Raw genomic sequence first — 12,046 nt, 5'->3', positions numbered from 1 at the left:
GAACCAAACTAAAAAAAAAAAAAAAATGCTGCACGCTCTTAAAACAGCGAGATTAACAACTGACCCTGTTCTCACAAGTGTTGCCAGATCCGCGGTTTCCCGCGTAACTGCGGTACTTTAAAACTTTTACCGCGGGAAGTTTTTCATGTCGGCGGGTTAAAGCGACCCCATTAACGTGATATTTAACCCTGGGGTACGACTTGTACCAGGGGAAACCGACCTAAAAATATGTGTTTACACCGTTGGATCGCCACTGAAAAGCGTCTGTGCTAGTTTTGAACTAGTTTAGAGTCGCAATTGGACGGTTTTTGCAGTGAAAACCTGGCAACCCTGCCGACGCAACACATCTGTTTTCACGCAGTGAATAGAGAGCCCTTAGCAAATGGTGCGAATGTGTCATGTATTTGGGTGCCTGCTTATGTAGGTGTGAAAGGAAATAAAGAGGTAGATCTTTTAGCAAAACAATCTCTCACATCTCAAAGAATATATATATATATATATATATATATATATATATATATATATATATATATATATATATATATATATATATATATATATATATGTATAATATAAGTTAAGTTAAGTAAATCTGAAGCCAAGACTATAATAAAGGTACATACACAAAATATATGCCAGGAATACTGGGATATTAATGATACAGGAATACATTTTTATAATATTTAAAGTTGGTGTAGGAAGAGAAATGAGTAAAAAAAAGAAACAAGTCATTGCCCGTCTCAGAATAGAACATGCAGGGCTCAATAAGACTCTGCATTTAATGGGTGAACACACAAATGGTTTATGTAAACATTATAACCAACCTGAATCAGTAAAACATATAATAATACAATGTAATGCATATGAAATTAATAATAAGAATAATATTAAAAGAAGTATTAGAAAAAAGTAAACTTAAACTTACTTTGGAAAATATACTTGGAACAGCACTAAGGAAAACGTTAATTATAGTTAATTTTAGGTCTGAAAGAGATACGAATATGAAGAACATAGAATAGTAGGGGTTTTTAAATATATGTATTTTTCCCCTCTTTTCTTTATCCTGTTCTTTTGTTTCACACTCCAGTCCAGCAGCTATAGAAGAAGAAGAGACCTAAACTAAAACTGTAATAATATGATATTGGCAACTCTCCAGTGTGTGTTTGTGATTGCACTGTCTGGAGAGCATCGAGAGCTCCTAGTTCATGTTTTTGTAAAGTTGAGAACAGTGTTAATCACAGACACACTCTATGCACAGTGTACTGTAGGGAGTTTCTTGGTCATAATGGAGACCAACACAATCTTACAGTTTCTGTTTGTGTCTTGGATGTGTAAAAGACATTCTGAGAAATACTGGATAAATGTTCATTAACGTGTCCATTGTATAACGGTTAAGGGTTTATCTCTTAGCGCTGTAGAGTAGGCTTTGTTAGGGATAAGTCACATATATTGTATTTAAATTAATGTGTGGTTAAACAGTTACGACAAAAGTTATTTAAAAGTAATTAAAGAGTAGACTGATTACATAAAAAAGTAATCAGCTCTGGTAACTGTATATAAATAAGCTACTCAATTATTATATTTAATTTCAATTAAGATTAATTTTACCTTTTACCCTGATTTGGATGAAAGTAAAAAAATGCATTTTTCTTCTGTAAAATGTTTCTGTTAAAATAATGTTTCCTTCTAATCGTGTTCTGCCCAGACATCTGTCCGTGGTCATTTTTCATGCACTATGTATAGTGATCATGTGGGTCGTGGTTAGTAGTCTTCCTGAACACAAACACACACTTTGGTCTGACATCAAGCATTTGCCATGTTTGCACATAAGAGAGCAGCTTTAACAACCAATAGCATCCAGTTTGGTTTCAGCTTTGGAACTTCCTCTAAATTGTTCTCACATCCAGTTTTATGTGTGTGAAAGACATTCTGAGAAAGACAGGGGAAAAGTGCATTAATGTGTCAGCTGTATAACAACAACAAAAAATGTCTCTACGATGTTTGCTGTTGGTCGTCGTCTGCGTTGTGTTCATCACCACAGAAGCTGTTTCAGGTACATCTCTTTTTTAAGGTTTTATCAAAGATTATTTTATTGAAGATCTGTTTTTGTAGACCCTAAAACATTTTTATTTTTAATTATATTGAAGTATAACCTAGTTAAATGATAAATGACTGTAGTTAATAAGTTATAAATTATGAATTCCTGAAGGGAATAAGTTATACATTCAAATGACTAGTAAAACTTGCTTATTTAAGGTTAATTTTCTTGTTTTATACATTAGGTCAAGAAGTGAATGTATTTGGTGAAGTCGGTGGTACAGTGTCTTTTGGTCCGACCAGCTTAAATCCTTCTGTCAGCAGCATTATATGGAAACACAGAAAGAATGGTGGATCTGTTATGAAAGCGATTGAATGGGATATTGAAGATGGTTTTTCCATCCCGCATCCGAGATTCAGAGACATCACGACTCTTGATGAGAAAACTGGACAGATCACTATAACTCATTTAAATGCTGAACATCGTGGACTTTATGCCATTGACATCAACAGTAAAGAACAGGAACAAAGATTCAAGTTGGAAGTGTTGGGTGAGAGGATATTCATTATTATATTCATTACTATTGATACTGTAAAATCATTATATTTTTATTATGATGCTTTTAATAAACATATACTACAGCTAATAATTCTGTAAACTTTTTTTAAACAATCTTTGTATGTGTAAAAAAAAGAAGATAATTTTCATATTGTTAATATATGTTTTAGTTGTAATAAAAATATTTTAAAAACTATGATTACGCTAACAAAAGGTAGGAAGGTATTATCACGTGTTTTGACATGCATTGTTGCAATGTAAAAATACCAGGAGATGTGATAATAATTCTGTGCAATTACATGTATTGTATTGAATAATTATGTCACTGCATTGTGGCAGTACTACGGTACTCTGATGGCATCAGATTCAGATACCATGGTGCTGTTATATATACTGTACCATGGTGCTGAAGTACTTCCAAGAATAATATAGTACATGCCCCAAAACATGATAAAACAATGATGCTTTCTTAGTGTGAGTTATGATTGATTACTATGATATTACAGTCTGATACCATCATTGAAGTTTTTCATTGTTTCTTTCACAGAGCCGGTCCCCAAACCTGAGATAAAAATAGAGAAGATTGAAATGAACCCTAATGCTGTGTATTTAATATGTGAGTACAGTGAAACAATAATCTGGAAGAATTCAGCTGGAGAAACACTGAAGGGTTCACCCCAGAGTCCAAAAGGAGAATTAATCAAAGTTGAAAAACAAGGAAATCCAGATTTCTTCTACACATGCACACTCGAGAATGCAGTGAGTGAGAAAACCAGTGATCCGGTCTATGAGAGAAATCTGTTTAAAGGTAAGATTTATTTCAACAAGTAAAGAGGGAAACCTCTGAGAATGTTTTTTTTTTTAATGTTTAGGTGATGCTGTGGTTAGGTTGTTTACTCTTTTCTCTTCAGAAGTTGTAATTGCATCCAACAAGTATTCATATTCATGCTTAAAATATCTGAATGTCATTGCATTAGATATTAAAATGTCAATAAAAATGTAATCTATTGGAAGCACAAACACATACTTAACATTTCATTAAAATACGTTTCCCGGGTGTTCTCCAAATTAAGTTTTACATTTTAATTCAAATTTTTTAACCCTCAGATACTCTCTTCCACACAAGGCATTATTTGCATTATTATTAATGTAATTATTGCTTTAGAGACACTAAAGTTTAAATCAATGTAGAGAGGCAGACTGAGCTCTGACCTGTCTTCACCTTGTATGGTCATTTGTCTTGCACTATACAGTGGTGGTTCTTTGTGGTTTTGCTAGTCTTGATGCTAGTCTTGCGTGTTTGTACCAGACCTTGACATTGAATATTTCCCATGAACTTACACAAGATAGCAGCAATAAATGCTGAACGCTTAGTGAAAGACCAACTTAATGCCGCCTGTTTGTGGTTTCTGTTTCTGAACTTCCTCTGTAGTTTGCAGTTTGCATCTCGAGTATGTTTATAAAAGACATTTAATACACAGCTAGTTTTAACCTAGTTTTAAACAAGGTCATGGCTTAAAATGCTTAAAATATCTGAATGTCATTGCATTAGGATTAGGTATTAAAATGTCAATGAAAGTGTAATCTTTTGGAAGAATGAATGATACACAAATACACTAAACTTTTCAGCCACTTTACATTTCAGAAAAATACTTTTCTTGGGTGTTCTTAAATTAAGTTGAACATTTTAATTTTAATTTTAAAGCCCTGATATGCTCTCTTCCACACAGGACTTATTTGAATTATTATTATTTTTGGAGAGACACAAGATAAACACAAGATAGCAGCAATAAATGCTGAACACTTAATGAAAGACCAAACCGATGTCATATGTTTGTGGTTTCTGTGTCTGAACTTCCTCTGTATTTGCAGTTTGCATTTCGAGTATGTTTGTAAAAGACATAAACCAGTTTTAGCCTAGTTTTAAACAACGTCATAGTATTGTAGGATAATATATATATATATATATATATATATATATATATATATATATATATATATATATATATATATATATATATATATATATATATATACACACACACACACACACACACACACACACACCTGTTTTCATACTTGCTGAACCTAATGAACAGAAAGTAGTTTTATAGTTTAATTTGCGGTTGAAACCCTGATGTCACATGCTCTGTTTTACCGATGTCCTGACGTTTCTAGACGTTGATCATGGTAAGACTAAGCCTAACCTGATTTTACCAAGTGAGACATGTTCCTGGGACAACATCGTAGTTGACCCTGGAACAACATTGTGATTAACCAATCAGATTTGAAGAACCAGTTTATAGATTTTGTGAAGTTTATGCTTAAAATCAGTGTTTGGTGCTTGTACATCAGTGTCATTCATCTATCATTTCCTCTGATTTTAGGGATTACTCATGGTTAAGGTTAGGTTTAGGTGTAGGGATATGGTTAAGAATATATTTTTGGAGTAAAATGTTGTTCCAGGGTCAACAAAATATGTTGACCTAGGAACACATCGGACTTGGCAAAATCAGGACGTGCTAAGACTAATGACAAAGTGATCTAATCACTTAAAGGTGCACGGTTGTGAAAATGCTTTATGAGCTTAACATTTATGATTACACCTCAAGATGTGTTGGGGAAGCGTAGATTATATTAAAAGACCCAACTCATCCTCTGTGTGATCAGCTTGTTTTATTGCACTCTAGGAAGCGATTATTAATGTCTAGAGCAAAGACAAATATTTATAAAGATCTTTTGTACCTTCGGCAATTGGATTTGTTAATCAAAAAGGTATGTGATTTAGTATAATGGTATTTACGTGTTTTGTAGTATGTGTTTGTAACTGTGTTTGGTTTTGCTGGTGTGGTCAAAGACAAATTTCAACCATGGTTAACAATCAAGGTGTATTGTAATGTATTGTATTATTATTATTTTTGTTTTCATTAGATTTACGAGGATTTGTTATTTGGATTGCCACTGTTTCAATCAGCATGGTTTTTATCATCCTTTTCCTGTTTATACCACCTTGTTGTCACGGTAAGATTACGGGTGTTTTTTATCTTTTAAAACATTTAAAATGTATTTATTTTATCTGTGCTCACCATTTTGTTAAAACTCAAACATTGTAAAAACTTGTGGTGAGTTGATATTTACATTTTGTGACATATTTTTGAGTGAAACCATGAATTTGATTGAATCGTTGAACAACATCAGCCCTAAATGTGACTTTGTTATGCTTAAATTATGCATTAACATTGCTGCCTAAATCACATCAGCAGAAAAGAGCTTTTGATTATGAAGATTATTATTATTTAACTTTTTTTGAATCAAATAAAATTATGAAATATTCACAATAAAACGTTGTATAAATAAAGAGTATAGGGTCAATTATGATTTAACAAGACTTCCAGAGTAGTTTATTTTCTTAATTCCTTGTGAAAGTATTATGTGCAATATCATAAATATCCTACATATTATGTGCAATATCACAGACAAATCAAATATATTTTAATCTATGATCAACTTCAGCTATGTTTTTAAAATGTACATTAAATTAAATGCATTTTTATTGTTTTTCCCTCCCTCAGCAATAAGAGGCTGATTCTGAATCCCGGTTTTACTGAAACAACTGGAGCTCTAAACTATCTGTTCCTTCATAACTTTTACTGTTGCTTTTTGACCTCTGTGTCTGTTGGACTATGCAGATGGTGTTGAAACTTCATCCTCCAGTTCTGAATCTGCTGTTATGTATGCGAATATTTTATTTTCAAAGGACAAGATGAGAATATTTTCTGCTTAATATATATATATATATATATATATATATATATATATATATATATATATATATATATATATATACACATTTTTTTTTTTTTTTTTTGGCCAAGACTGGCGTGGACAGTAGAGAAGTACTGAGAAGAGAAGAGAGAGACTGAAATAAATCTTCCATCTGCCTCAAGATCCAACTATTGTGAAATTTGTGGATTTAAGTTATGTGATTGTGGTTGGTTTTGTTGTGTGCCACTCAAAACTTAAATGTGTGGTAGATAAGAAGCTCATAGACAATGTGAGTGCTGTAGATACAGCTTTGGATGTGACTATAGCTCAGGGAGTTCTGTACATTGTTTGGTTCCAGTTAAAGAGCCTCTGCAGCAGGGCAACTGACTGACTGTGAGGTGGCATAGTCGCGGGTCAAAACACCACTCTTCTGTTATGATAAAAGCATTACACAGGTTCTCCCCACTCAGTGATGCACCCACTGAGAAAGCTGCTCAAAGTGCTAGTTATTGGCGATTCTATTGTTCGGAACATTAAAGTAGAGACACCAGCCACCATAGTCCAATGTTTATCGGGAGCCAGAGACTGTTATTCACACTGGCGTTAATGATGTTTGACCTTACCACTCTAAAATTTCTAGAAATGATGTGAAAGAGGTGTGAAACGAGCTTTTGGTGCAGACCTTACCTGTTGAAAAGAGATGGTCTTCATCCCTCCTGGGGTGGCACCGCTCTTCTCTCTAGAAATATGGCACATAGTCTTAGAGTTTGTACTTGACCAACTGGAGCCCAGGTCAGGGAAGCAGACACACTGGCTAAAACGACCATCTGCTAACCGCCTCATGTCACAGAAATCAGCTAATTCTCAGCACATAGAGACTCTTTCACCTAGACATAACACTATAGAGACTGTGTCTGTTCCCCGAACTAGAAAAAAAAAGAAAAAAAAAGAAAAACCCTTCCAAAACAATTTAAGGGTAACAGTTTAATTAACGTTCAACAAATAAAAAATGCACTGAATACAGAGAAACAATTGATGAAGCTAGGGCTTATTGAATATCAGGTCACTTTCTATAGAACACTTTTTGTGAATGATATGATCACTGATCATTGCGTAGATGTGCTCTGTTTGACAGAAACCTGGCTGATTAAAAAAAAAAAAAAAAAAAACTCAGATGATTACATTATTTTAAATGCATCTATCCCGCAAGATTACTGTCAGAAACATGAGTCGTGTCCAATGGGTAAAGGGGGAGGTGTTGCTATGATTTATAGCAATATTTTCAGTATTTCTCTGAGGGCGGGCTTCAAGTATAACTTGTTTAAAGTAATGGTGCTTCATATAACATTATCCAGAGAAACAAGTCTTAATGATAAATAAAATGATAAATAAAGCTCCATGTCTGACTCATTTTAGAGTTGGTACTGAGTTTTGAAGTCAGCAAAAAGTAGCATCACACATAGGCTAATCATGACCGATCATGTTTACATTATCAGTTGTCGCTGTCATTTCAGAAAACTTGTGCACATCCCTATTAATTGCCATATTATTTGTTATATGTAGCTATATATGTTGATGAAATGATTAAATATAACAATTAATTTGAAATAACCCAATAATTCATTAAATAATTATAAGAGAAGTCTGTATATAATAGCCTATAATAATTTAACAGAATTTCATACCATGGCCAGAACAGAACTGACCCCCCGACTGAGTCAGGTTTCTCCATTCTGTCACCAAATTTTTGGTTTCTTGCTACTCTCACCTCTGGTTTGCATAATTGGGTACACTTATTTTTCAGCAACATCATTGACTTGATTCGAAAGATACTATTTAAACTGAACTAAACTGGACGATGACATCACTGAATTCAATGATGAACTTTCAGAACAACAAAATTATATAATGCCCACAACCCGTCAACAGCAATTCTTGTCTGGTACCCAAAACTGTATTAACAGTCTTCTATCAGTCAAGAAGCCAAGAAGCCAGTAAAGAGCAGAAGCAGGAGACAGAGTGATGATAAAAAGTAGCAGAGTTTACTGAATAATCTTAGCTGTGTTTGTTTCAATGCTCACTTCGTCTGACCAGCACAAATCCAACAAGAAATGTTACACCAAACCTCTTCACAACAACAACATTCCATAAACTTTAAATCTCCATAAACATTCCCTCTTATTTCTTATTCATGAAGACAAACAGACCTAGAAACCACACAACCATAAGACTAAACAACAATGAAAATTATAAAAAAATAAATAAATAATAGCTACAATATAAATGACCAATTAAGTAATGAATCATTGAAATTAGTATCTCAATTTCTATAATAGTTATTGTAAATTATTAAATGTACTAATAAAATGATTCAATGATAAATGATTAAATGAGTGAATGAATGAATGAAAGAAAGAAAGTAAACAGAAACTTATGTTTTTTCTCTTGAAGCCAAACACACACAGTTTCCATTTTAGGATCCTTAAATCCTTCAGAAAATAGCTTTTTCTTTTCTTAAATTTTTTATGAAAACCTCCCAAACAAGGTGTGGTGAAAGGCATTTTATTTTTATAAATTTTATTTATAATCGTATAGAACAGGAAGCATAGTCACCCTGGTGCGCTTAAATTGTAAATATGAATGGCAATATAATACAGAGATATTTTACTCACAATACTTTCTAGGGGTATTAATATATGTAAGGAATAAATGACTCAGAGTTATTGAATTATTAGAAAAACAGGACGCAAATGGGGAGTTATACCTTGGGTGTGCAATATTTTCCTAATAATTCAATGGCTCTGAGTCAATTATTCTGATTATACTACGGTTACCACACCTCAAGATATTGATCAGATGAACGCCTCTTTTGCTGGTTCCAAAACTTCATTTTAAAGCTGGTCATGGAGGCTTGAGCCATTGATAGCATTCTAATGCAGCTATTAATGAAGTTATTAGGAAAAGAGTGAGAGAGACAGAGACAAACAGAGAGAGAGAGAGAGAGAGTGTGTGTGTGTGTGTTTGTGTGTGAGAGAGAGAGAGTGTGTGTGTGAGTGAGTGAGTGTGAGAGAGAGAGAGAGAGAGAGAGAGTCAGCGCGGAAAGTGAGGAACTAAATGATCTCTGCTTCATTACTGTCATGATTCAGCCCCTCGTGTCCTTGATTTCCTTCTAGTCTTGAGGCAGGATCATGACAGGCCCGTGTTTTGTGTGCAAGCACATGGTCGTTGGGCCATGTGCTTGTGTTGTCTCGTTCCCTTGCCCCGCCCCCTTGTTATCCTAGTTTTGTCGTGATTGCCTTACCTGTGCCACCTGTTGTGTCTTCATTAGTCTTCCTATTTATATCCCCCTGTGTTCTCTGTCCGGTGCGGTTCATTGTTTCTCTGTGATATATTGTTATGCATTGTGCACTTGGAAGAAGACGTTGTGAGTCCTGTGAATGTTTATCTGTAGTTAGTGTTCTTGTGTTAAGAGTCTTTTGTTAACTGTTATTTCCTAGTCTTGTTATATAATCTTGTCTTTGCCCTAGTCATTGTTTCCCCCTCGTGGGTTTTGTCTTCCTCTTTTTGTCCTCATTAAACCCTGTGTTTTGTGCATCCTGTCTGTGTTTGAGTTCATCCCTACCCTCCACATAACAATTACAATTACACATATTTTTTCTTCGCGAACGTTGATCTTCCTTTAAAACAGTTGGTAAATGAGTTGCGCGATAACGCGCGTCATCACTTCGACACGGCATTAGATCTGGCTTTTGTTCACACAGCGATCGTCAGTTGAACCTGGCAATGTCACTAGGTCCCCGACCCGGGTTCAATGCCGGAATCAATCCCGGGACGTGGTTGCTTTCACACAGAAGGCGACCCGGCAATGTTCCAGCAATATGCCGGGTCGGGACGTGCAGTGTTAAAGGGGCTAGAGAGAGAGAGAGAGATAGAGAGAGCTTTTGTGAATTAGGCTACTGTACCTCTGTGCATCCCTCAACAGTGTTCTGCAGCTACATCTCGAAACAGTGCTGTTATTAACTCGCAAGTGAGAAATGTCATGTGTATTTAATTTCTGAAAATCGTCTGTCATGTTGTTGTTTTTGTTAGTCCTGTACTTTCCATTATTACAGTTAACTGTGCAAAGTGATATGGAACTCTAATGTGGTCAAGATAGCTGCCTGGAACTACGTTCGCATGCGTTTCCCAGAAAATAATTGCATACCTCTGAACCTTTGTCAACCAATCAGATTCAAGCATTCAGTGGTCCTTAGAATATATATATATATATATATATATATATATATATATATATATATATATACATAATACATAATACATTTTCGTGTTTCCAAACGAACATATTAAGTTGCAGAAGTCTTCACGTTCAGCGCAAATCTTGCCGTGCAGCTGATTCAGGCCGGCGACACACTGGATGCGTGGCGGAAGCGTCTCAGCTGCGTGGCGTGTCAGTTTTTAATTCGGCTCTCATGTTAACAGGTTAGAGCTTGCAGACTGCCTGCGTGTGACGTGTGAAAAACGTGTGCATGCTAGAAATAGAACCGACGCCTATTTTTCACGCGACATGTGAGTGTTTTTGGAAGCGTTTCCAGGCAAAATATAATAGGAAATAATGAATGAATAATGAATAATTATCGATTTTCAAATATTGCACCTGTCAAACATAGTCTATTTTGCCGTCAATACTGTTGACGGTGTCCTTTATCAGTAGGCTTTAAATTTATGCTCAACATGAAGTATAGATATTGTTGTCATGAAGACAAGATCCTGGTCTGTTGGTAATAAACAACCTGCAGTTTAATGTTTGCATTTCTTTCCCTTACTGTACCGAAAATGAACCGAACCATTACTTTAAAACTGAGGTACGTACCAAACCGTGATTTTTGTGTACCATATATATATATTTGTGATTTGAACTTAATATTTAATTTCATATGAAAACCATATCTATCTATAAGTGTTTTTATGAATTATATCACTATAAATAAATTATATCTATAAGTGTTTTTTATAAATTATATCACAAAAAGTTTTATTGCAATTAATTGTTCTTCCCCATTTTAATTTAACATTATAATTTAATTATTAGCTGTTCATTAACTCAGAAACCCTCAAATGGCAAACACTGTAGACTGTTCTAGTTTCACACCCCTGTGGACTATTGAACTGTGTTGGTTGTGTTTTCACCCTCTGTGCCCATATTTGGTTATATTCCTGTTTTCATAAGTGGTTAATCACTGCCATTAGCCCCTTTCACACTGCACGTTGGACCAGGAAAATTGCCAGGTCGCCTTCTGTGTGAAAACAAAGACTTATGGGATTGATCCTGTGTTGAGGACCTAGTAACATTGCAGGGTTCAGTCAGTCCCTGAATGAGCACTGTGTGAACAAAAGCCAGAACTAATGCCGTAAAGGCTGTGTTGTAGTGATGACGCACATTATCTCGCAACTTTTTTACTGGGTGTTTTGATGGCAGATCAACATTCACACCGTAAAACATATTTGCAAACTGTAACGGAGTTTACAGGTTGTTCCTCACTTTCCACGCTGAAGCTGAGATCGTTCGCTAGCTTAAGTGAAAGTTAACGTGCCTAGCGATTTTGACTTGTACATTACACGTCACACCATGATGTCCTGTGTCAGTACGAGACCTTAACATGTTTATACAGTGTTGCCAACTTCTTT

General features: G+C 34.9%; 1 protein-coding gene across 1 annotated transcript; it reads left to right on the top strand.

Annotated features, from left to right (window-relative positions):
• Positions 1–1,827: 1,827 nt before the first annotated feature.
• Positions 1,828–6,350, top strand: LOC113082826 (CD48 antigen-like). The gene is made up of 5 exons (XM_026254259.1): positions 1,828–2,053; positions 2,283–2,588; positions 3,144–3,404; positions 5,528–5,617; positions 6,169–6,350. Exons 1-5 carry the CDS (start codon positions 1,987–1,989, stop codon positions 6,180–6,182), a joined length of 738 nt encoding a protein of 245 aa, XP_026110044.1. The 5' UTR covers positions 1,828–1,986; the 3' UTR covers positions 6,183–6,350.
• The last annotated feature ends 5,696 nt before the right edge of the window (positions 6,351–12,046 follow it).

Source organism: Carassius auratus, unplaced genomic scaffold (genome assembly GCF_003368295.1).
Source record: "Carassius auratus strain Wakin unplaced genomic scaffold, ASM336829v1 scaf_tig00036937, whole genome shotgun sequence".
Taxonomy (NCBI): Eukaryota; Metazoa; Chordata; class Actinopteri; order Cypriniformes; family Cyprinidae; genus Carassius; species Carassius auratus.
The sequence above is the reverse complement of the archived record's forward strand: the minus strand, read 5'-3'. Positions and strand labels throughout refer to the sequence as shown.